The sequence below is a fragment of the Poecilia reticulata genome, chromosome 22 (genome assembly GCF_904066995.2).
Source record: "Poecilia reticulata chromosome 22, P_reticulata-male-v2, whole genome shotgun sequence".
Lineage (NCBI taxonomy): Eukaryota > Metazoa > Chordata > Actinopteri > Cyprinodontiformes > Poeciliidae > Poecilia > Poecilia reticulata.
In genome coordinates this window covers 27,103,637-27,130,007 of record NC_088851.1, presented here as the reverse complement: position 1 = coordinate 27,130,007, position 26,371 = coordinate 27,103,637, and the positions used below count along the sequence as shown (strand labels likewise).

General features: G+C 40.4%; 1 protein-coding gene and 2 long non-coding RNA genes across 8 annotated transcripts in view; 2 read left to right on the top strand and 1 right to left on the bottom strand.

The window, feature by feature from the left end:
* The window catches only part of LOC103459977 (semaphorin-4E-like), a 29,246-nt gene extending 7,695 nt beyond the window's left edge, over window positions 1-21,551 (top strand). For 2 of the 3 annotated variants that reach the window (XM_081603485.1, XM_081603484.1), the window contains 6 exons: window positions 5,087-5,237; window positions 5,319-5,541; window positions 14,456-14,571; window positions 14,642-14,808; window positions 14,883-14,932; window positions 15,027-15,704. In XM_081603485.1, coding sequence (XP_081459611.1) covers window positions 5,087-5,237; window positions 5,319-5,541; window positions 14,456-14,571; window positions 14,642-14,808; window positions 14,883-14,932; window positions 15,027-15,439 — 1,120 coding nt within the window. In that variant the 3' untranslated portion in view covers window positions 15,440-15,704. Of the gene's footprint in view, window positions 1-5,086; window positions 5,238-5,318; window positions 5,542-14,455; window positions 14,572-14,641; window positions 14,809-14,882; window positions 14,933-15,026; window positions 15,705-20,598; window positions 20,766-20,839; window positions 20,890-20,983 lie in introns of those variants that run through there. The other variant, XM_081603486.1, reaches the window with a different exon arrangement.
* Window positions 21,552-23,448: 1,897 nt separating this feature from the next.
* LOC103459969 (uncharacterized) lies at window positions 23,449-26,347 on the top strand. Its single transcript, XR_532836.2, has 2 exons — window positions 23,449-23,735; window positions 25,165-26,347. It is a non-coding gene; the product is annotated as an uncharacterized LOC103459969 (long non-coding RNA).
* Window positions 23,848-26,371, bottom strand: part of LOC103459967 (uncharacterized) — a 67,677-nt gene continuing 65,153 nt past the window's right edge. For all 4 annotated transcript variants that reach the window (XR_014085908.1, XR_014085906.1, XR_014085907.1 and 1 more), the window contains 2 exons: window positions 24,930-26,312; window positions 23,848-24,224 (listed from right to left, as the gene is read on the bottom strand). This is a non-coding gene — a long non-coding RNA (uncharacterized LOC103459967). The remainder of the gene's footprint in view (window positions 24,225-24,929; window positions 26,313-26,371) is intronic.

Genomic DNA, 26,371 nt, shown 5'->3' with positions numbered 1-26,371 from the left:
CTGCAAACAGACACGCAACTGCAAGTTATTCCTGCGGTTGAGCTAGAGCTGCGCAACCAAAGCTAATGCGGTTCGTTTTAAACTCTTATCTTGATGTAGAGTTCTCCAAAGAAAAATAACTACACACACTGGGTTGATGCAATACAGGTCAGCCTGTGTCCAGTTCGAGTGACAGGAGGCGCGCGGAATCCGCGCTGAGGAAAATTTAATAAAGCAGCAGAAGCACGAGGTAACGTGCAGAGAACAGAGACGCTTGCACTCCGGCTTAAAAATGTATCAAAAAATAAATAAAAATTAAGCGCCTCTCCTCCCAATTATTACCTTTTCTGAAATTAAAATCAAGTGTTATACTGCAGACCCCGAATTGTATGGTTTCCAAAAGCCAGTCAGTAAAGAGTCATGTAACATTCTACCTCCGTATTTCAGCTTCCTGAGCTACATTTTCTTTCACACATTTTAGATATTTTTCACCATAAAACATACCAATGTGAACATTTTCCACACATGTGTTGGAGTTTTGTTCCACAGAAAAATCTGTGAAAACTGAACCCAAATTATTCACCTTCCATCACCAAGTTTGGCAATTGTTTCGGGCCTTTGTGCTGACATGTAATTTCCAGAAGTATGGTTCTCCACACATCTCTACTCTGGTCTCATCTGTCCACAGGACATTGTCCCCAAAGTCTTGACTTTCATTCAGATACAACTTTCCTAATCTAGAGAGAAGAGACTTTCTCTTGTCTCTCCATACTTAATAGGTCTTTTTCTAATTATCCTGTCATGAACTATAACCCTCCCCTACTAAGACCCGAGATTGAAATCCAGCTTTACCCTAATTTCTTTGGGTATTCTAGGCTCAGACCTTTAGATTCGCTTTCTGGAAAAGTCACTCCAGGGAAGATTAACAACTTATTTAAATGTTTTCCACTTGGGAATAGCTAATCCATATCATGCCTGCAACAGATAGGATGAGGGGAGATCTCTAAAGATCACTTTCAGAAGTTAAAGGTAGGTTTCTGTATAAACTGGGCAAGCTCTGACACCCTTTATTCTGATCTCACAGCTTCCACAGTGCTCCAGGGTTAATATTCATCAGCTTTATGAAAGATACAAATGGGTCCATACAAAGATAATTTAAGAAAATTTAAAAAGAAACAATCACATAAAAAGATAATAATCACATATACAAGTCACTGATTTACAGAAAGGCTAGACGGCCAGTGATTCCATATTCTGGACTTAAACCTAACTGAGCTCTGTGAAATATCTGTTAGTATCTGGATGATGTTTGTAGAAACACGTAAACTCCACATAAACCTGTACAGAAGGTTTTGCACGACAGCATGAAAAGTGGAGACACCAACAAATAACTGACTAGCACTGGTCCATCTCGGCATCCTAAGTAGCATCCTCTTTCCGTCATTGTATGCCACTTTGAGTTTCTGTAAACTGCTTTGTTTCTACTGTCTCCATAAGTGAACAGCATACAGAGGAGTGCAGTATGCTTTAAAAAGAGCTACTTTCACTGAGAGAACACATCCAGCATGTTGGCTTGTGCATCTGTAAATGTCCATATCATCAATCAGATCATCAGTCATATAATGTCCCAAATATTTGACAGCAGTACACACTTAACTGGTTAAGGTGTGTACTGCTGTCAAGAACAACACCAGATAAGTAGAAGTCAGGAAGTACCAACTTCTGATTCTTCTTGGTTCTTATAATCATAATGTTACTTTTCGATGCATTGTACATAATGTCATGCTCCTGACCATATTGTGAACAGGTCCCCAATAATTGTTGAAAACCAGCACTAAATCATCAGCATACATCAGCTGGTTAATTATGGCCCCACCAACAACACACTCTGTCCCACAGTGCTGTAGCCACTTTGATAAATCATCCATATATACATTAAAAAGAAGTGGAGACAAAATCCTTCCCTGTCTATCCACATTCGTTATTTTAAAAGGAGCTGACACACAATTACCCCATCTTGTGTATATTAACTGATGCGTGAACCAAAAGGACAAAATTGTAACAATAGATCTGGGAATCCCTCTATTGTGTAGCTTATAAAATAACTTTTCATGATTAACCCGATCAAAAGCCTTAGAGGCATCAATAAAACAAAAATTGTACAGTTATTACAGTTTGTTATACAAATCTAAAATTTCTTTCAAAGCAAAGACACACATATCTGTGCCATGGTGTGATTTAACACCAAACTGGCTATCCTAAGTAAGGAGAAAATGTTCTATCTTACATAATATAATCCTCTCCAGAACCTTGGATAGTACATTGGCTAAAGCTATGGGCCGATAATTATCCCTGTTATTTATTTTGCCAGCTTTATCATTTATTAGCAGGTAAATATAACAGGTAAAATGCAATGGACTAAAAACCCAGTAAAACACAGAGAAAACAGAGTTTTCTGCTTTAACATTTGAAGTGCTCTGCAGACATCTCATCCACACCACAGGCCTTATTGTTATTTAGGATCATGACTGCATTATAAATTTGTTGAAATAAAACTTCACGTCTTCATTGTGAGTAATACTGTTCGCCTTAAGCGGGGAGCTTTTAACACAGTTAAATAGTTCATAATAATGCTTCTGCCACATCTGAGTAATTTCCTCTTGTCCATTTACGCCATCCATATTAGTTCCCAGGCCTGTTTTCTAATTATTCATATTCTTTATTTCCTTTCAGAAATCATGTGTGCAGTTGTTTTGCATTTTTCTTGCAGACAAATTAGATCTAATTGTATTCTCATTTCTTTTAATAAAACACAGGGCATATTTAAAATTCGGATTTGCCCATATCTTATACCCAAACAGAAGACCATCTTCTGTCAACCCCTGCCTTAAAGGTCCACCTGGCCTTAGCATGAAGCTCCTGCTCATTCCATCTTGGATTTGCTTTGTGCAGCTTAGTCTTACACAATGCCCTACTGGAGACATGAAGAGACTTCACAATAATTTCATATAAGTTGCACAACTCTACAACATGTAGCGGGTCTTTACAGGTAATATCACAACATGCTACAGCATCCTATGGCAACTCAATATTACTCAGCAAAGTGTCAGAGTGAGCTAAATATACATCCAGATCCTTCTCAGTCAAATTAGATCAGTCTAGTTTTCCAACACTGAGACTATTGTAAGCAGACTGAACAGCAGGTAGATTACCAATATTTACAGATATAGAAAGAGGGATATGATCAGAAGTAGAGAGCTCATAATTAATTCTCATTGATTCTATGGACTGGTGAGTATCAGCTGTACTAATGCAGTGATCTGGCCATGGGGTTGTACCCCATGTTTCACTAACATATGTGAAGCTGTCATCAGGTAGAAACACCTTACTAGATAGAACCAGACCATTATCAAGGCAGAACTGCATCAAGTGATTTGCAAATATTGAACTTTTCTCAGAAATATCTGCATTCATGTGGTCCACAATTAAAAAACAAGTGGAAGCATTTTCCTGGATGACAGACATTATATAAGATAACCTATGAAGATATTCATCTTCATTGATGTGACATTCATAAGGTGTGTGTATTTTAAGAATGATGACCTTCTGATCACCATCACTAAACTCAATTCCAATGGCCCAGTCAACGTTTAATCTGACCACCTTAACCAGGTGATCATACTTTTTAAGCCATAAGATAGCAACACCACCAGGTATTTTACCATAAACTATTCCATCACTCAAATCAATGGTAGATTTGCCCACATCATAGAAATCTTTATGCAGGAAATTAAGTCCTTCCAAGTCTTGCTTCAGTAGAAAAGTCTCTTGAACACACATCACAGTTCACCAAGAGAGTATTTACAGTTAAACGGCGCAAATTATCCGATTCATTAGTCCCAACAGGTAATCCTCGCACATTGTAAGAAACGATATTAATACTCATTTAATAATATTGACTCGAGAGTTCAACAGCTCTCCGGCCAAGCGTCAGACACAGTAGGCACCAAATGCTGCTGAGGCTCACTAGTACACCCATCTTTGGATTCTCTGGACCTACGGGCCTCGTAAAACGACAAACAAAAACGCCAGCTGGCCGCAACTGTGGGTCATACATGTCCATCACGTCTTCACATTCAACAGTGACATAAAACGAGCAAAACCTTTTCTGAGTGGAATCGATTTTGCGACATGTCACCGGCTTCCCCAGTTTATCTGCCAGATAAGAGCGTATGGTGTCAGTGTCAAGATTAGGTGCAAATCATGACACAAAAACACTCACCACCCTAGTTTTGACCACTGGGATGTTATCCGTGCTGGTGCCAGTTATTGTCATCTTCTGGCTCCTGGGCTTTACAGCTTTGTTTTGATCTTTCCAAGGCTTTCCTATCCCTTTCTTTACCACTTTGGTCAAGGGGAGGATTTCGGCAGGTCCTCCAACAGCTGGACTTCCCACTGGTGAGCAGAAGTCCTTAGCTCCTGTGATGCTTCCTCATAATGCGCTCGTACTACCCTGGTCCAGTGCGCTTGACCAGGCGAGTCACACTTCTCAACTGCAGTCATTCAGCGATCCAAAATTGTCGCTACTGCTTCCAGGTTCTCAATCACAGTGGATTGAGTTTCCAAGATCTTCCTTAAGCGAGACACCTCCAGGCTCACATGCTCCATTCTACTGAGTAGGGTAGAGGCATCCATGTTCCCAAAACCAACTGGTGGAAGTACATCCAGATAGTGCGAAATAAATCTTGGAACGTTTTCACCACACTCGTTAAGCACCCTGAGGCAATCCTGTTAACATCCTTGAGGACTTTTGTGTTTGATGCAACCAATCGAGGTTGGGTATAATTCAAACAATTGGTGCTTTGACTCCTCAATCCACTCAGAGGAGAAATTGTTTGAGGCTAATAAAACAATTTCATCCTGAGACAAAGTTCTTATTTTTGTAACAATGAAGCTCAGGAAATCATCCTTCACTATCACTTTCCCATCAAAAGTTTAAAAATGTACATTTCGCATTTTATTTGAGAAACTGTTCCAGTACGTGACATTCCCCCATATCACTAAAAAATTGTTTCTGAACTGGAATTAACAAGACCTCAATTCACAGGGAGCCATCTAGTTCCTGCAGTCAGTCCGCTGTCTGTGCCTACAAGGTGTCAGACATCCAGCAAGTTTTCAGGGGGAAGCTTCTGGATGAGATAATTCCTGGAGGTTGGGTGAAGGACAAGGGAAAAGAGAGCTTCGCCTACCCTCGTTCAGTAAGCACCAAACCTAAACTGATATGAAATAGTAGTAATGAAAATGATCCACCTCACATAATCTCTGATCTGTATTGTCAGTGTATTAATGATGAAATGCGAGCCAAAGGTGTGAAGACCTCTTTAGACATCTCAGAAAAAGCCCTTCGGTTTGCGATGAACCACCCTCTGATGGAGAGAGCGGTGAGCCCGATCACTGGGAGGCCCCTGCTGGTCCGGTCTGCAGCCCAGTTCTCCAGAATCATTGTTGACAAAGTAACCTCTCTGGATGGACAGCAGCATAACATCATGCTTATTAGCAACAGTAAGTAACTGGATCATATATGATGACTTCATATATCTTGGTGTTGTTGGCAGGATCAGACTGGAGAATGGCTGTACTGGTAAATGCAAAACTGTTATAATCAGTTTCACTGTGAAAATAACAGAACTCTTTGGTGTTTCATTCATTACATTATATTGGTTAATTTAGTCAGTCATTGAGAAAAAAGTGGTTAATTTTTTAATGCAATCTTTTCATTATGTTATTCATTAATTTTTAACTGCAACAGTTCCAAATTAAATATTTAATTCACAACCTAAATATTCTCTTATTCACAACAGTGTTTTTCAACGACTGTTCCGCGGCACACTAGTGTGAGTGATTGTGAGTGATTGTCAGTTGTCATGGAAATTATTCAATTTCACCTACGGTACCATATTTTCCGGACTATAAGCTGCTACTTCTTTCCTAAGCTTCGAACCATGTGGATTGTAGACCGGTGTAGCTTTTCTGTGGATTTTTCTTCAACCACCAGGGGCTCTCTAGCAGGAAGTGAATCATTAGAAGTCAATATTGTAAATCAAAGAAGAACGGGCAAATTTTCATTTAGAACAACCACATGCTAGCAGCAGGCACGACAGAGAAATGTTATCAAACTCATATCATGCAGCTTCTAAGTTGAGGGCTGTCGATCTGGTACTACAGGAGGGAAACAGAGCCGCTGCACTTAAGCTCGGTGTGAACGAAACCATGGTTCGGCTTTGGAGACGGAGTGCTGCGACCTTAATATGTGCAGCAGATTTATTAGGACGCAGCCCTCTGCTGGGTCCTTATGGAAAACTGAGAACAGCTTCCAGTTTTCTTTGTTTTTTTTTATTGAAGGTGCTGCCCTGTGACAGACTGGCAACCTGTCCAGGGTGTACCCCGCCTCTTGCCGGGAACGTCAGTTGGAGATAGGCACCAGCACCTCCTGACCCCACTAAGGGACAAGGGTGTAAAGAAAATGGATGGATTGAAGGTGCTAGTATGGTGCACTCTATAGTCCGAAAAATATGGTAAATGGTTTTAAAAGATTTTTTGAAAATGAATTATCTGCAAATAATATCATCTTCGAGTGTCATTGCTCTAGTAGTGACTAGCGGAGTAATCATGTAATTTTCTTACCAATAGATGGCAGTAGGTACACAGCATTTTACATTACAAGAAGATAATTAGTGATGCATGAATGTTACAGGTAGCGGTGAGAGCATCGTATCTAGCAAGACAGTGATGGAAAAGACAGTGAAGCTCAGCAGTAGTTGGAAAGAACATGGGTCCATTTCCCACAACATATCTGTGTGAAGTGAGCTTCTCAAGTCTGGCTACTATAAAAACTAAAAAACAGAGAAACAGAGTTGTTGAGGAAGAGCTTTGTCTTTCTTCAATTTCTGCCAGGAAATCAGCTGTTTTCATCCAAACATGTACAGGTTTTACACTAGGTGGGTAAAATATACAGATATTGACATTTTGTACATGCAACTCTTCATATTGTAACAGTGAATATGAAGTGAAATGTTTCCCAAATATTATTGCTTCTTTCAGAATAAGAATTATTTTCCGTATTCCGGCTTTAAGAATGCTTGTGGATTAGTTTGTAAAACACTTTGAAGTTTTCTACAACTTCTTTAAATTTAACACCACAGTGTTGTGGCTGTTCAGTTGTATTTTTGAAGTGGATATGTTAAGTGCAATTTGAAATAAGAAATGTAAAATGTGATACAAAATACTTTGTCTTTATTTGATTCCTATTCAAGAATGACTAAATATGTAATATAGGCGGCTACAGAATCTCTTTGTTTACATTTTTGGTTGGTGGTGTGCCTCGTGATTTTTTCAATTAAAACAATGTACCTTGGCTCAAAAAAGGTTGAAAAACACTGAAAAACACTACAATATCCGCCCTTTAAATGGAGGGATCTGTCCATTACTTTTAATTGTTCTCAGGTATCCTAAGTTTTTTCCATTCTTATATAATTGCACAAAAAAATGTGAAAAAAAAGAGGTAAGGACTGCAATTTAGAGATTGACAGTCGCTGTTAGAAAGAGAACTTGAAGGCTATTTCACTTGCAAATTTGTTCAAAAAAGTTTTGCAATGATCAACTTTTGTACCAAGTGCACTTAATCCTATCACTTAAAGCCCAATGTGAGATCTGAGCAACAAAGAGAGTTGATGTTGCAACTTGAGCGTGGCAAGTTCAGAATAAAAATTCAATTGAATGAAGGGCAAACTAGGTTGGAAATTGAATGCACAAAGCTATATTTGGCCAAGTGAAGCAGTGAAGCTGGGGCTACAACACACTTTCCTTCAGTTAATTTTGATTATGTGTGTGTGTGTATGTGGTTTATTTTACTTTTATTTTTGTTCAAACAAGAACTTTATTATTTTGTAATTAAGTGTCTCCCTGTCTTTTCCTACTGCTTAACAAATCAAGTCATAAAACGCATTTAGCTTGTGAACTAAATATTTAGATGACAAACTAAACATTAAAGTTGCTAGATAAATATTTAGTCTTCAAACTAAATATTTAGCTTGCAACTTAAACATTTTATTCAACTAAATATTTAATTCCAAAATATTTATTTTGCAAACTAAAAATTTGGCTTGTACTTGTACAGCATTTCATCACGTCCAAAGGATCCCATAGTGTTTCACACTACATTCAGCTCCATTCACGCACAGATTCACAAGCTGATGGTGGCAAGCTACTGACTAGTAGCTGCAACTGCCTGGTATGCACCTATGCCATCAGACCCTTGTGATGATTGAATGTATTATGCTTATGTCCACTGGGACATAAGCAGTGGGTGGCAATCATGAGATTATGTCAATGCATAAATGTAAATAGGACAGAAGAAAATAATTTTTGTGACATACCTGTGAGAAACCTGTGTGAGCAGACCCATGAACACAGATACTTTAATAAAAGTGTCTGAGCAGTACAAGATGATTGGTTATTCTCGAACACAAATATAACATGGTGTCAGGAGTCAACTTAAAGGCTGATCATGAAGCTGAAACCGCTGGAGAGCTTGAAGTTGACGGGAAAAGTCAATGAAAATTGGCGTGTGTAACCCGGTGTAAATTTCTAGCTTTCACCTACTAATTTTCTCCGGTTTCTCCATCTCTTTATCAAATCACATGATAATCCTGTTAATGTCGCTCTCACAAGACTATGAAGCAGCCAATCACTGCTCAGTTTCCAAGGTCACATGTAGTACTGCAGCCTATCGGCTGGCTATATTAATTGGAGCAGGAAGTTTGAACACTAGGATGCGTTGAGGGGAGCAGAGCTACAGGTTTGTCGAGCATCGTTCTTTATATTCTTCGCCTTATTTTATTTTGTACAAAAATTGTCTAACTACAATGATACCATAGCAGCTGACTACCACCAGACCAGCAGAGGTGGGAAGTAATGAAGTACAAGTACTTCGTCACTGTACTTAAGTACAATTTTCGTGTATCTGTACTTTACTTAAGTAGATTTAATAATGGATACTTTCTACTTTTACTCCACTACATTTTACAGTAAGTATCTGTACTTTGTACTTCACTACATTTATACAAACGGTCGCGTTACTCGTTACATCCAAGTCATGTTGCGCTTTTTTTTTTGTTAAAATGTGAAGTTCAGGGATTTAAGGTGGCGCCGTAAAATCTGAGCAATAACGTGACTTAGTGTCTGTTGTCACCCATCGGTTCCACCTTTACTCACACGCGAAGCTCCAGACATGCGCAGTGGTTTCCTCTGAGCGGGAGGAGATGTATGTCTAATCATCAGTAATATAATAGCGCTGCATAAATCATAATATATGGCGACATGAAAAATCAGCAGCGCTTTGCTTTCACAGACGGTGGGGACTTCGTCCAACTTTTAGCATCACTTGGAAAGAAAGCTTAAAAACGTAAGATCTGTGAACGTGATGCTAGCAAAGCTAGCTGTACAGAGACACATGTTGCATCTACGATGAAAAAAAGTTGTCACTGATGCACTGAATTGTTGTGTGGAGGTGTTGACTGAGGTGTTGCAAATATGGGACAACGCTGGAACATTCAGGAACAATCCGATTCTTGTGGACTGATCTTTACTGATTACATTTATTTCAGCTCTAAGTATTTAATATCTAGTTTTTTATGGGAATGTGGATCTTTCAGATCAATTTGAGAAGCAATTTTGATAGGTAAAACGTAATTTTATTGTGTCACGTAGCGCGGAGTGTTGGTCTTGACTTGGTCTTGGGCAGGTGGTCTTGACTACAACTCTGCTACGTGGCTCCTTGGTTGCCTGTCCTCTCCCACCCACCTTCTTTCCATCCCCTTTCTGTTGGATTTCTTTCAAAATAAAAGCCACTAGTAGAAAAAAAGTGAAATTCATGTTACGTTAGGACAGGAGACAAGATGTTTCCATCCCTAAAATTATGATGCATAGAATCACATATCTAAGTCTAAACCATGTTACAGAGAGTAAACATAATAAAAACATGCTTCATCTGTGGCATTGTTCATTAAAATGGCACATTTCTAATGTATTAAAATCAAATACGATTGGTTCACTTAATGATATTAGCAATTAGGTAATCCATTCAGCAAGTACTTTTACTTTTAATACTTAAGTATTTTTAAAAGCCAGTACTTTTTTACTTTTACTTGAGTACATTTTGTCTGTGTATTTGTACTTTTACTTAAGTACATTTTTTGAGTACTTTCTCCACCACTGCAGACCAGCCAGGAGAGATGTCAGTTACATGTAGAACAAACGGCAGATCTGGTGAGTGTTGTTTTGATGTAGCGATTAGCAATATGCTTGACTGTGTGGGACTGAAAGAACCCACACTGGGTTGAATAATGAAGTATTAATTTTCCTAAATTGCATATTGATTGGATTGATAATGAACTTGATATTTATTGAATATGGATTTGTGTACACATTAGAATGACTGAATTGGATTTCAATGTTTATTGGTCCTGTTTATTTATACAGGCCAGAAGATGACGAGCTAAATGTCCAGGCCTAGAGCCATAAGAAAGGATTACACTTATGTGTGTGAAGATTTCCACTCTCCTGCCAGGATGGTAGGAGGCTCCTTGTAGCCTCAGAACACTTTCTGTCTCATACTGACTCCTGATTTCCCATCTTGTACCTGATTTCCCATCTTGTACACCTTTGGGTAAGGTGTACCTTTGGGTAAGCACCTTACCCAAAGTCAGCTTGTCTTGGGATTTGTTTACCCCAGCTTGGGGTCAAAGGACTGAAGGGTGTGGGTTTAGTTAACGGTGGGATTAATTTACTTTGGTTTCGTTATTTATTTTTTCTTTCCTAGTATTGCGCATGTTTTTGTTATATGGCCTTTTAGATGTCTGTTTTCCTTGTTGAATTTGTAAGTATGTATAATCATTGTTGTCTTTCACCATGAATATAACGCACTGGCACACTGCAAATCTTCAGACTTCGTGTCTCTTTCATGAGCCGGTGGTACCGGGCTGGAAGTGCCAATGCACCACCCGGTTCCCTGGAACCCCGAGAGCTGCGGTTCCATTCGGGCCAGCCAGACCGGGCCAGTTTGGAGTTAGATGTTGATTGGTTCATTGGCTGTGGGGGCGGGACAAAGACCAGATCCCTGGGTCAGAGGAGCGCTCAACTTTCTCGATGGCTGTCATTTCAATATGCTGCATCAATAAATTCCCGTCATAATCTATTCTTACCCTGTACTGGGATTACAATCGCCTCTTTAGCCAAAAATTTTAATGGTAAATGTAACATTTCTACAATTGAACCGATCAGAAGTCGGCCAGGCTGTCAATGATGGGATTTCCACATCTGGTGTTCCTCCAGCCGGGAAATCCCACCTGCCGCAGCGGTAGTTCAGCTCGCCGCGAGTCCAGCTTAGAAACAACATTCAGATGAGATTTTTGAGGTAACTGTTTGCCTCAGCTTCCACACTCATGAGTGCACACAGAAAAAGCAGGAGGAGAGACCCAAAAAGAAAACTGTTCTGCAGTCGCTGGAGAGTTTGCGTCGATAGGTTTGGCAACAAGTCGATTTACATGACGTATCTTGCTCAATGCAAAACAACCAGGGCTATGGCACCAATAGGACCGGGTTGAACGGAGCCGAGCTGGGCAAGGCCGGACCCTGCAGTGCAAAAAGAGCTATTGACGACATCATTATCGGGGGATCAACAGCTCAAGAACACAATGACAGATTGAGATGTGTCATGGAGCGCATATGGAAAAATGAACTGAAGCTCAATAAAAATAAATGTGAGTTTGGTATTAAAGAAATTATGTTTCTTGGAGACAAAATATGTGCCCAAGGTGTTCAATCAGATGAAGATAAAATAAAAGCCAACTTGAAGATGGTACAGCCTGTTGACAAAACACGTGTCCTGCACATCGTGGGAATGATCAATTTTATAGGAAAAATAATTCCCAATTTGAGTACAAAGATGACAAACATTTGCAGAGACTTGTACGATAGCCAGTTCAAGAGGACAGAAGTTCATGAACAAGTGTGGAAGAAACTGAAAAAATATTTGACTACTACCTTACCTTGTACGACAAAACTAAAAAAATAAAACTGTCTACAGATGCCTCAAAAGATGGACTTGGAGCAGTTATTCTTCAGGCTGAGAATGAACAATGGAATGGAAGCCAGAAGTCATGGCTCTTTTGTCCAGAACCACGACAAAAGCTGAATGCAAATATGCTCAAATAGAAAAAGAATGCTTGGGGCTGGGTTATTTATTAGAATGGTTTCATAACTGTGCCTATGGTCTGTCATCTATTGTAGTTGAAACAGATCACCGACCATTGATTGCATCATCAAAAAATGTTTGAATGAGATGTCACAGAGGATTCAGAGGTTTATAATGAAGATACAGAGGTATGAATTTACACTGATCCACACTCCAGGGAAGCATCTGATTCTGCTGATGCTCTGTCCAGAGCTCCTACAGACAATAGTGTGAGTTCAACTATGTCAGATGGAAAGTTAAAGCAAATAGTTAAGGCAACAGCTAAAGACACAGAGTTACAGTTGCTCATACAGAATATGGATGAAGGATGGATGGCCAATAGGCTCATGTTCACAGTTTTTAAATTTTAAAGCTGACCTACCTGTTGTTGATGGACTGTTACCGAAACACAACAGAACTGTGATTCCACAAGTGCACAGGACATTCTGTAGTGGATTCATGAGGGTCATTTAGGCATTCAAAAACTTACAAGGGGAGCAAGGGAATCAGTTTTCTGGCCTGGATAAGGATATTGAGATGCTAATAAGCAAATGTGAAACATGTCAGAAATTTAGAAACGGAGCAAAGAACCTATGATGATAGCTGATATTCCAACATCACCATGACTGAAAGTCAGAATGGATTTGTTTCATTTTAAAGGTAAAGAGTATTTAGTGATCATTGATTGAAGGCATGACATTCCACATATTATGGTGAGTCACAATGGACTATGTTTTAGTACCAGAGAATGACAGAAGTTTACAGAAAAATATAATTTTAAGCATGTAACATCAAGTCCACATTACGCATGGTCAAATGGAAAAGCGGAGAAAAAAGTTCATATTCTTAAGTAACTTCTGAAGAAAGCTGCAGATATTTAGCTTTATTAAGCTACATATCACCATTGCAATGTGGATTTTCACCTGGTGAACTCTTGAAGAATTGAAAGATTTGTACAACTCTGCCAAGTTATGACAGGTGAAAAGAAATCATCAAAGTTGGAGTACAAGTTACGAAAGCAGAAAGTAAAGCAAAAGTCATATTATGACGGATCGGCTAAGATTCTACCCCCACTGTCATACAAGGACCCAGTAAGGATTCAGGATGATGAGGGTTTGAATACTAAAGCAACTATTCTGCAAGTAGCTCCATGTTCATTTGAAGTGAAAACTGAAGATAGACAAGTTCTGAGATGAAATAGTCACAGTTTGTTGAAAACTCCATTAGAGCCTGTTGAGTCGAGTGAATATTCTAAGGGCTCTCAGATTATTCCTGCAACTGAAACACTCTATGACATGAACAGTATTAGGGACAATCCACCTGTGTTAAGATCTACCAGAGCAGTGAAAAAACCTCATAGACTAAACCTGTAGATGTAAAACAAAACAGAAAAAAGTTAAAATGTCTACATTTTGTAATTCATGTATTAAATATATGTTAATTATTATAGGTGAAGGGGAAGGAAACTTTATTATACTGATGTAATGCTCTATCTGCCTCATACTATGTATGTCGTTCTTTTTATAACAATCTTACTTTAAAGAATAGGGATGTGATGGTTGAATGCATTATGCTTATGCCCACGAGGTGGCAATCATGAGTTTATGTCAATGCATAAATGTAAAGAATAGCATGTCAGAAGAAGAGAGATTTTGTGACATAACTGCGAGAAACCTGTGTGAGCAGACCCCTGAACAAAGATTATTTAATAAAAGTGTCTGAGCAGTTCAAGATGACAGAAATACAACAACCCTCATACCAACACCAGCATACAAGGCGGCTGAAGTCTCTTGCTCAAAGACAAAACATCAGAGACAGACAGGGCGGGGATCAAGCCAGCAACCTGCAAATTATGGGACAAACTCCTGCCACCATCGCCAGCATCATGAAATAAGAGAAAACTAAGACACAAAGCGTCCTAATAAAACCCATATTCTTTCAAAATAACCAAAATAAAACAGTCCCAAAAATTTAACTAAATAATTTTCAAACTAAATATTTAGGATGCAAATAAATACTTAGGTTGCTATATAAATATTTAGTGTGCACACTAAATATAAGAATGAATAACGTGGTGGTTACAGAGTTTCTCTGACAGGCTAAATAACCCAAAATATTGATGTTAATTCTTCACTGTAACTTTCCAAATGGCACCCAGAGTTAAACTCTGGTTTGGTCCTCTAGACTCTGGTTGGCTGCAGAAGGTGGTGTGGTCTGATAATGATGGAGGGCGAATCATTGAAGAATTGCAGCTGTTTCAGGATCCTCAGCCCATTCACTTCCTCCAGCTCTCTAGAAGCGTAGGTTACAGCTACATTTCTGTAGACTAAATGGACCTGGAGATAACCTTGGAACTCTGATGATCTGCAGGGTCAGCTGTACAGCGCAACTAGAACTGCTGTTGCTCAGCTCAGTGTGAGGGACTGCAGCCGCTACAAATCCTGTGATGACTGCCTTGTAGCCAGAGATCCATACTGCGGCTGGGACCGTCTCAGAGGCCTGTGTGCTGCTGTTGCTGGTGCTTCAAAGTCCTCCATGTATGTCACACTAACTAGGACATGTTCACTGTGTGCTACGTTTATAATCAGAGAATTTCATTTATTTGTGGCAGGATCCAGAACCTCACTGATGGTAATGTTGGAATTTGCCCAAGCTTTAATTGCAAGTATTCCCCACATAAAGCTCTTTACACACATTTGCCTTAGCGAGGAGAGTAGTAGGATAATTTTTATGGCTGTTTTGGCTTCTCCTACAGTGTCAAAGCAGATTACTGACATCTACCTCACAGTTGACGTCGCACAGTTCCTCCCCTGCTCCCCTGATACCAATCTCCCCATCAGCTGGAGCTTCTCTGGTCACATCCTTAAGCCCGGTCCCCGACACATTCTGCTCAGCCAGGGACTCGTTTTAACACCTTCCTCTGCTGATAAAGGCCTTTACACCTGTGAGACAGTGGAAGTAGTTAAAGGCAGAGAGCACAGGAAGGCGGTGATCCAGTATCATGTTAAGATTTCAGAGGGTGGGGTAAACTGGATTCAGGCTAATGGGGCGAACTGGAATCAGAGTTTTGTGGTAAGCGGTTATCAGACTATTGGGCTAAACTGGAATCAGACTATAGTTACCTACATTTTAGCTTCTGTCTGTGTGGTTATCAGACTATTGGGGTAAACTGGAATCATCAAACCAATAGTCTGATTAGCAATACATAGATTGCTCATCATCTATGTATGCTGGAAGCAGAAAACTCAAAAAGTTGCTGGCACTATTAAGATTGGCATCGATAAGAGTGGCACTGGAGAAGACCTAGCAACCAAAGTGGGAGGGACGGATGCCAAAGCATGAGATTTATAGTGTGATAATAGAACAACCCACTTCTGTTTAACTTTGTGCAGCATTGCATGCAACTCAATACAAAAATAAATGACTAAAATGATTAATGTGTGGTTATCCATGCTTGTAACTATTGCTGAAACTATTCATTGAATTAATCGATTATTAAAATAATCACTTGATTTATTAATGTATTTATTGCCAACTGGAGTCTGCAGACTCTAAAAGCCAATTTGTTAAAATAACGAGTACTAATTAAGAAGAAACTACTAAAATAAACTTATTTTGTGTTTAAATAAAAAAAAACCTTGTCTGCAATCTGTTCAAGACACAACTCCTCTGTTGGCAGTTTTAGCCTCATCTGGTTCAATTTCTGTAAAAATAAATAAATAAAAACCTATAAAGCACCTTTTGATATTCAAATATTAATCAGTTAAATAATATATTTAATGCCCAGATCATCCCTAAATGGAATTGATGTTGAGCCCAGAAGAGCTGGGATTTTCACATAATGATATTCTAAGTAGTTTTCATGGCTGCAGATGCGCCATTTGCTGCAAATAATCGAGCATTCACTATGGAAATATCAATTTATTTTAGGTATCAAGACGCTAATATGCCAACATATAAGCATATTAGAGGAGGGGAAGACCCAGGACACGCTGGAGGGACGATGTTCCTCAGCTGGCCTGGGAACTGGCCCAAGCTTAATTAGCAGGCTGAATATTTCGCCTACCAATTAGATATTGATCTCGAATTAAAATATTTAGTTTAATCCTAAGTATTTAGTTACCAAGCTAAATACTGTATTCAGTTAGCAAACTAAATAATTTGGTTCTATTACAACCACGGGATTTCTTATTTTTCAGACAAACTATGCATGCCTTTTGACGGTCGGTCGGTTTTCTGCCGGTTATCCGGGGTCGGGTCGCGGGGGCAGCAGCTTCAGAAGGGAGGCCCAGACTTCCCTCTCCCCGGCCAATTCTTCCAGCTCCTTTGGGGGAATCCCAAGGCGTTCCCAGGCCAGCCGAGAGACATAGTCCTTCCAGCGTGTCCTGGGTCTTCCCCGAGGCCTCCTCCCGGTGGGACGTGCCCGGAACACCTCACCAGGGAGGCGTCCAGGAGGCATCCTGACCAGATGCCCGAGCCACCTCAACTGGCTCCTCTCGACGTGGAGGAGCCGCGGCTCTACTCTGAGTCCCTCCCGGATGACCGAGCTTCTCTCTCTAAGGGAGAGCCCAGCCACCCTGCGGAGGAATCCCATTTCGGCCAGTTGTATCCGGGATCTTATTCTTTCGGTCATGACCCAAAGCTCATGACCATAGATGAGGGTGGGAACATAGATCACCCGGTAAATCGAGAGCTTCGCTTTTTGATTCAGCTCTCTCTGTAGCACGACGGACCGGTACAGCGCCTGCTTCACGACAGATGCTGCCCCAATCCGCCTGTCGATCTCCCGCTCTCTTCTTCCCTCATACGTGAACAAGATCCCCAGATACTTAAACTCCTCCACTTGAAGCAGAACAGGTGGGCCCCAGTGGAACACTGACCAGTCGTCCTGGTCAGTGTTCCACGACCAGGACGAAAAAACCACACTGCTCTTCCTGAATCCTAGGTTTGACTATCCGACGGACCCTCCTCTCCAGGACCCCTGAATAGACCTTACAAGGGAGGCTGAAGAGCGTGACTCCCCTATAATTGGAGCACACCCTCCGGCCCCCCTTTTTAAACAGGGCCACCAACACGCCAATCTGCCAATCCAGGGGAACTGCCCCCGATATCCATGTGATATTGCAGAGTCGCGTGAGCCAACACAACGCTACAACATCCAGAGCCTTAAGGAACTCTGGGCGGATCTCATCCACCCCCGGGGCCCTGTCACCAAGGAGCTTTTTGACCACCTCGGCGACCTCGTCCCCAGAGACTGGAGAGCCCCACCCAGATTCCCCAGGCTCAGCTTCCTCAACAGAAGGCATGTTGGTGGGATTGAGGAGGTCTTCGAAGTATTCCGTCCACCGGCCCACAACGTCCCAAGTTGAAGTCAGCAGCACACCATCCCCACTATAAACAGTGCTGGTGCTGCACTGCTTCCCCCTCCTGAGACGCCGGATGGTGGACCAGAATCGCCTCGAAGCCATACGGAGGTCTTTCTCCATGGCCTCTCCAAACTCCTCCCACGCCCGAGTTTTTGCCTCAGCGACCACCCGAGCCGCATGCCGCTTCGCCCGCCGGTACCCATCAGCTGCTTCTGGAGTCCAACAGGTCAAAAAGGCCCCATAGGATTCCTTCTTCAGCTAGACAGCATCCCTCACCGAAAGTGTCCAAGAAGTTCAACGGTTGCCGCCGCAACAGGCACCAACAACCTTGAGGCCGTAGCTCCGAAAAGCCACCTCGGCAATGGAGGCACAAAACATGGTCCACTCAGACCAATGTCCCCAACCTCCCCCCGGAACATGTTCGAAGTTCTGCCAGAGATGGGAGTTAAAGCTCCTTCTCACAGGGGACTCCGCCAGACGTTCCCAGCAGACCCTCACTACACGTTTGGGCCTGCCAGGTCTGACCGGCTTCCTCCCCCACCACCGGAGCCAACTCGTCACCAGGTAGTGGTCAGTGGACAGCTCCGCACCTCTCTTCACCCGAGTGTCCAAGACATATGGCGGCAGATCCGATGAAACGATGACAAAATCGATCATCGAACTGCGGCCTAGGGTGTCCTGATGCCAAGGTCACATACGGACGCCCTTATGCCTGAACATGGTGTTCGTGATGGACAATCCATGACGAGCACAGAAGTTCAACAACAAAACACCACTCGAGTTCAGATTGGGGGTGCCATTCCTCCCAACCACGCCCCTCCAGGTCTCACTGTCATTGCCCACGTGAGCGTTGAAGTTGCCCAGTAGAACAAGGGAGTCCACAGGAGGGGCACTCTCTAGTACCCCCTCTAAGGACTCCAAGAACAGTGGGTAATCTGAACTGCTGTTTGGCCCGTAAGCACAGACAACAGTCAGAACCCGTCCACTCACCCGTAGGCGGAGGGAGGCTACCCTGTCATTCACCGGGGTAATCCCGAACGCACAGGCGCCGAGATGGGGGGCAACAAGTATACCCACTCCAGCCCGGCGCCTCCCAACGTGGGCAACTCCAGAGTTTAATTACGTCCAGCCCCTCTCAAGGAGACAGTTCCAGAACGAGAGCCATGTGTCGAGATGAGGCCAACTATTTCTAACCGGAACCTCTCAGTCTCGCACACTAGCTCCGGTTCCATCCCCACCAGAGAGGTGACGTTCCACGTCCCAAGAGCCAGCTTCTGCAGCCGAGGATCAGACCACCAGGGTCCCCTCCCTTTGGCTGCGGCCCGTTACACACTGCACCCGACCCCTTTGGCCCCTCCGACAGGTGGTGAACCCATTGGAAGGGGGACCCACGTCTCCTCTTCGGGCTGTGCCCGGCCGGGCTCCATGGGTAAAAGCCCGGCCACCAGGCGCTCACCATCGTGCCCCACCTCCAGGCCTGGCTCTAGAGTGGGGTCCCGGTGACCCGCGTCCTGCGAGGGAACACTAGATCCAAGATTGTTGTGCATCTTGGATCTGCGCTTTGTCTGGTTCCTCACCTAGGTCCTGTCTTCTTTGCGTGACCCTACCAGGGGCATAAAGCTCCAGACAGCATAGCTCCTAGGATCATTGGGACACTCAAACCCCTCCACCATGATAAGGTGGCAGCCCGAGGAGAGGACCAGTGTTCCCAGTATATTAAATAAATATTTTATTATTTCACTTTTTGTTTTAAATATCTCAATCTTAAGTATTAATTTATTAATACAGCTTATGTAATGAAATAAAAATAATTTACTCTGAATTATTTTCATTCTTTGCTGTCAATAGCAGAGTTGATGTATACTGTAATATTTTTTTCTCTGGAAAAAGTAAGAAAAATATGTAGTTTAATGTTTGACGACTGATTTATAAATCAAAAGAAGTCATTTCTCAATAATGTATAAAAAATAAATACAAGAAAATAAATTTTCTTGTCTTGAAACGTTCAATGTACATTAAATTATGGAATTATGTAAATCTGTTTAATAAAACACTGTAAAAGTGTCTGTTCATCAATGTCATTATAAAAGTGATCAAAATAATTTCTATCAAATAAAAACATTGTGCTCTTTATTCAGAAATGCCCCAAAACAATTAAATAATCACATCAAAAGTTTGAAACTCTGTCTTTAGTCATTTCTTTGATTACTAAATACACTGCTCAAAAAAATAAAGGGAACACTTAAACAACACAATATAACTTCAAGTAAATCAAACTTTTGTGAAATCAAACTGTCCACTTAGGAAGCAACACTGATTGACAACAAGGACCCTCGTCGGGTCAATCAGTGTTGCTTCCTAAGTGGACAGTTTGATTTCACAGAAGTTTGATTTACTTGGCGTTATATTGTGTTGTTTAAGTGTTCCCTTTATTTTTTTTGAGCAGTATATATTAATGTCTGTGAGAAAATGTGTCAATGACGGGTATTAACTTAAAATACTTTGTAAAACGGCACTTTCTGAAATTCGGTCCATTGTATTAGCTTACTGGCAGAGATGCCACATTCAATATGACAGAAGCTGTGTTAGTTTTTAACTGTGATATTTACAAATGAATGAATCAGGGGGTAAAAATTATTTTAAAAATGAACCTCTATTTTCTTTTACTGACTGGCTAAATGAACCAAAACATTGCTGTTAGTTTGTCGGCTGTTTCATTTTGCAAATGTTACCTTGTAGAAACCAGAGTTAACCTCTGGTTTGATCCTCTAGACTCTGGTTGGCTGCAGAAGGTGGTGTGGTCTGATAATGATGGAGGGCGAATCATTGAGGAGTTGCAGCTGTTTCAGGATCCTCAGCCCATTCGCTTCCTCCAGCTCTCCTCTAGAAGCGTAGGTTACAGCTACATGTCTGTAGACTAACTGGACCTGGAGATAACCTTTGAACTCTGATGATCTGCAGGGTCAGCTGTACAGCGCAACTAGAACTGCTGTTGCTCAGCTCAGTTTGAGGGACTGCAGCCGCTACACATCTTGTGATGACTGCCTTTTAGCCAGAGATCCATACTGCGGCTGGGACCATCTCAGAGGCCTGTGTGCTGCTGTTGCTGGTGCTTCAAAGTCCTCCATGTATGTCACACTAACTAAGACATGTTCACTGTGTGCTACGTTTATAATCAGAGAATTTCATTTATTTGTGGCAGGATCCAGAACCTCGTTGATGGTAATGTTGGAATTTGCCCAAGCTTTAATTGCAAGTATTCCCCACATAAAGCTCTTTACACACATTTGCCTTAGCGAGGAGAGTAGTAGGATAATTTTTATGGCTGTTTTGGCTTCTCCTACAGTGTCAAAGCAGATTACTGACATCCACCTCACAGTTGACATCGCACAGTTCCTCCCCTGCTCCCCTGATACCAATCTCCCCATCAGCTGGAGCTTCTCTGGTCACATCCTTGAGCCCGGTCCCCGACACATTCTGCTCAGCCAGGGACTCGTTTTAACACCTTCCTCTGCTGATGTAGGCCTTTACACCTGTGAGACAGTGGAAGTAGTTAAAGGCAGAGAGCACAGGAAGGCGGTGATCCAGTACAACGTTAAGATTTCACTGGGTGGGGTAAACTGGATTCAGGCTCTATTTTCCTTCATTTTAGCTTTTGTTTGTGTGCTGTGTTTAATCGTCATCAGCTACTTATGCTGGAAGCAGAAAACTCGAAACCATGTTGGCAGTACCAGTGTGAGTGATGCTAGCACTGAGAAACCAAAGGTAAAGACAGGGTCCTACCACTACCAACTAGGGTAGAAGAGACAGAAAAATCTACAGACGGATTTATAATTAGATAACAGAACAACCCACTTCTGTTACACTTTGTGCATCATTGCCACCAACTCTGTAAAAATAAATTACGAAAATGATTGAAGTTTTATCTATGCTTTTAGCTTGGGCTGGGAATGAGGGCTGAAACTTTAAGACTGAGCAGCAGGTTAAAATTAGCCGCTAAGGCTATGGAGATTAGAACAGTGGCAATATTTAAGAATAAACTCACTTAAGAACACAAAGCAAATGGTTGACGGACATAAATGGCAAAAAATGAATAAAGAAACGACAGCACTGAAATAATGTTCTGCCTCATGTATTTTTAGTATAATTAGAATTTTTTGGAAAAAGTTATGCAGCAGTCTCTCTGGAGAGGAGGAAGAGGAAGTGAGGTCATATAGGAGGAAACAGACCTGCAACTGTAAGGTATGTAAAGAATACGAGTTACAGTTTTCCCCCTTGATCTCATGTATGGTCCCGTACTGGCTGACGGCGAACTACTTGTTTGCACTAAGGAGTAAGAAAAATGTTGTTCCATGGAGGCTAAGAAGCAGAGGTGAATACACTCTGCTTCACCTCTGCAGAGGTTATTCCATAACTCCATAATATAATATGGAGTTAAACTTGTTTCACAATTATTCAATAAAAAGATATGTCAAAAAATAAATAAATAAATAAAATTGCGATCAAAAATATTGGATTTGCAAAAATTTTTTAAACCAAAACAATGTTTAAAAAGCTATTTTTGTAATTAAAATCACTCATTTTTGTTTGAAGTGAAAAATGTATTTGCATAAACTTAAGATTCTCAGTTTTGTTTGACACTCCCTTTGTTTTGGTCAAAGTCAACGAGTTTTGCTTGCGATTCTTTGACATTAAATTTGTTTCATAATGTAAGACACATTCCTATTGGTTAGCGCTGACTAAAGCGGGTGCCTCTGACTCCCTGCTATCTCAGAACTCTGTCCCAAACCGCAGGGCTTTCTGCTTCGCTTTGGTGACAGAACAAAATGTGAATGGTAAGTCATCTTCACAAAATTACACTGTTAACAGCTACTAAACTGTCCAGCCTTTTTTCAAAAAAGAAATCTTGCACAACTTATGACGACAATCACAAGCTGCTGCGGTCTCCGTCAGCATATCATGCTACCTAATGTTAGCATAATGGTAAAGTGCATAAACTAGGCTTGTCTAATATTCACCTGTCTTTATGTTGAATTCGTTAACCAGTGCACCTTTATCGAGTTGCATTAAGCGTGGAAAATACCAAATGTATCTGGAGGAAATATGTATTGAACAGTTGTCAAGTGACTACATTTTATTTACCAAGCACATAATCAGTGAAGTGATGAGGGGAGGCAATATAACTCTTATATATAATTTCTTTCAGATGCAAAATGAAAATCCAAGCTGGTAGATCTGAATGAGGATATTCACATAATGTCTGTCTTCTTTTCTGTGTGTTAATTAGTGTGTATGTGTCTTTCATTTAGTTTTATTTTGAATTAGATGCAATATGCCTTTTGCTGTGTTATGTTGTGAAATTAAATTGGTGTTCTCCTAATTCCCCATTCTAGTATGACCAGCAGAGTGCAGCTGAAGCAGGACAGGCTTGTATGTATTACTGAACAGAGTGCTTCCTCCAGCTGCTAGAGAGGATCAGAACATAAGGATGGAGAGACCAGCAGAGATGACCAGGTAGGAAAGTCAGTGTTGCTTTTAAGGGCCGGGTGTATTTGGTTAACTGTATTTTTGTAAGTCAGTTTATTTGATGGTTTTTAAACTAATACTTCTATGCTACATTTTTTTGTATTATTTTTAGTAGTAGATTAAATTGATTTCAGCTGGGTACGTGATACACCATAAGGTGGGAGAACTTAATCATCACCTGTTGATAGTCAAGAAAATCTGTGTAAGAATATAAGACACCACATAAATTATTAGTATTGCAATTTATTACATATGTGGTTTTTTTTTGTTTTGTTTTGTTTTGTTTTTTTTTTGGGGGGGGGAGGGATAAATTGACCAAAATACCCTTTTAAATCAAAAGAAAAAAGGGAACCAAAATTTGGACAGCGTTTCACCAGGAAGCCTAAAGTGAGGAGCCCCGCCCCCCTTGCTCTACAGACAGTTTGGGGAAGAAGTTGATGGTGGTCGTTCTTTTTTTTCACTGACGCTGTTCATCTTTACAGGTTAGTGATGTGATGCTGGTGAAAACTGTCCCCCTCTAGAATGTAAAGTGGCAAATTAATTCAGATCTGATTTCACAATCACATGCATATGTAACGCTAATTAAGGCTAGGCGCCTGACTACGGCCAATTCTAATAACAGGCACTCAGATAGGTTCGGCTATGGAGCCCGTGTGTGTGAATAAAACACCATCAGACAAAAAGTACGTTCAAGTTATTGTATTCAAGTGTATATTCTTGCATATATTTAGGAAGATATTCAATAATAATAATATTTATAATAACAGTGATTTTCTATGAATATAACCGAAAGACACAACAAAGAAGAAACACAAGGAAAACAACAAAACAATAAACCCTGATGACACCCAAGCGTTTTTTTCTATTTTAAGTCCTTTCGTGAATCCAAGGTGATTAATGGTCCATCAATCAATAATCCAACTGTTTTTAGTCCATGATCCAGGGCATTAGATCCAGAATGCATGAAGTAGTTTGGTTCATTTAAGTCCTACCGCAAAGCTGCGGTGATCCGGGTAGCTCGCCATCCTGGGTTGACACAGGGGGTGGAAAAAAAACCTGACCTAAATAAGGTCATAAATAAAAAGAAAACAAATTAACTTTCACGGTTAAACAGGGTTAAACTGTTATCCAAATTAACCAAACATTCAATAATTACAATAAAAAAGCTATATTCCATCAAGTATTTCTCAGAAATCTTTCAAATGAATTTCAAGTTAAAGATCGCGATCAAGTTTACAGATCCAAATTAAAATTACAAGTCAAGGGTACAGATCAAATTAAAGTTACAAGTCAAGGGTACAGATCAAATTAAAGTTACAAGTCAAGGGTACAGATCAAATTAAAGTTACAAGTCAAGGGTACAGATCAAATTAAAGTGCACTTTCAAATTGTATCCAAGTTTAATTGACAGAGTCAATTAAACTTAATTGACTTTCATATCATTTTCAATAAACAATTGTTTTTTCTCTTTTAGTTTGTTTCGCAACTCCCAAGAAATTAAGCAACCCCAGAGTTCTATAGGCCGTCTACAAAAATTAATGAAAAGTAACTAAAACTATCCTAAAAGGACGAATCTACAAAAATCAAAAGACCTATTTAACATTTTAAGGTTATATGATCTATTCGGCCACAAAATTAACAAAAAGGAAATTACCTTTTAATTAATAAGACCATTTTTTAATCACTAATACATAAATTGAGTGGGCGTGTCGCCACTGCATTTCTATTTCTGAAAAACTAACAAAGTACGTAAATCAACGACTCACCGTCGAGCGGTCGACAGAAAACACCCAATTTAGTCCTTCGGCCGTGTTAATAAGGCTCGATCCAGTCTTATTCTTCCATATGCTTAGAAGACGCCAAGACGAACAGCTAACCACAGCGACAGCAGCAACAGCAATTGAGATCCGAGTCACCTGTGACCCGGATCTTAAAGTGTGCTGTCAGTTTGACCCGCCAAAATAAAATACGGGTTGATTATTTTGTGCAGGTTACACTTAGACATGCTTAAACATAAAAAAGTGATTTCGGCTGGGATTGCAGTTAGCTAAATTTGAGCTATAACGGACATATAACAGTCATTTTAAAGATGGCTACATGTATCAATAAGCTCCATTCCACTCCCCCATCCAACAATGGTATCCTGACATGCGTTGTATTGTGTTCTCTGTTCAAAGAAAATATTTATTATAGACGTTACAATTCCCCCCTACTGTGTAATCAATTCCACTGTACAGTCAGCGATAGAATTATTCAAAGCCCATTACAACCTTAAGTATGTTTGCTCATCTTAATACATCCATGTTAAATTATTTAACCAAGAACATAATTATTTCATAATTATTACAACTCAAAGAAATTAGTGCCCTTAAAATTTAGCTGCATTTGAGAAATGGGTGTGTTTTTTTATATAAATCTGTGAGCTTTAAATTTATTGGTGAATTGATTTGATTTGGCCTTTTGATGCTGTCACAGTTGGTGGGAGCTGATGCTATTCACTGAGGTGAATGCTATGTGGTTGTTTGAGAACAACAGAAGGACACAAGAACATGATTGCACAAAGAAATGTTCATGATTTCAAGAATTTGTAATAGAGTTTGGGGAAGAAGACGGCGGCCGTTCTTTTTTTTCCACTGACGTTGTTTATCTTTACACAGAACAAAGGAGAAGCGGAGAGACATCAGAAGGAAAAAAAATCATTTGTTACAATTGTCCACTTCCAGCTGAGATGTGTAACATGTACTTTCAGAAGAATATTCAAATTTTAACATGCATTTTCTAAGTACTATTTCAGTTTACTCTTACTCAGTAACTTGTGTTTACACTTCTGGATTTTTTTTTTTGCAGGATCCCTTGTGATACAGGAATTGTTTCACTTAAACATTTAATTTATTGAGATATTGTTAATTCATTTTCAATCAAGACTTTTAAAAATAGGTTTAGGGCTTATTGGTTTTTGATTATGTTGTGTAGATAAGCATACACTTAATGGTATTTTTTTCAGGTTTGCATCATGAAACCTCTTGATTCGTCTCTAAGTCATGATTGAGCTTCTCTGTGGAGTTCACCAAGGACAGAGAGGATCCCCTCAACTCCACTCCATCAACCCCTGAGATCTTCTTGTTCTTTAATTACCTTTCCCTTGGATCCTAGATCAAATTGAAATAAACCATGAAGAACTTTCTCTCTTTGCAACTAATAATCCTAA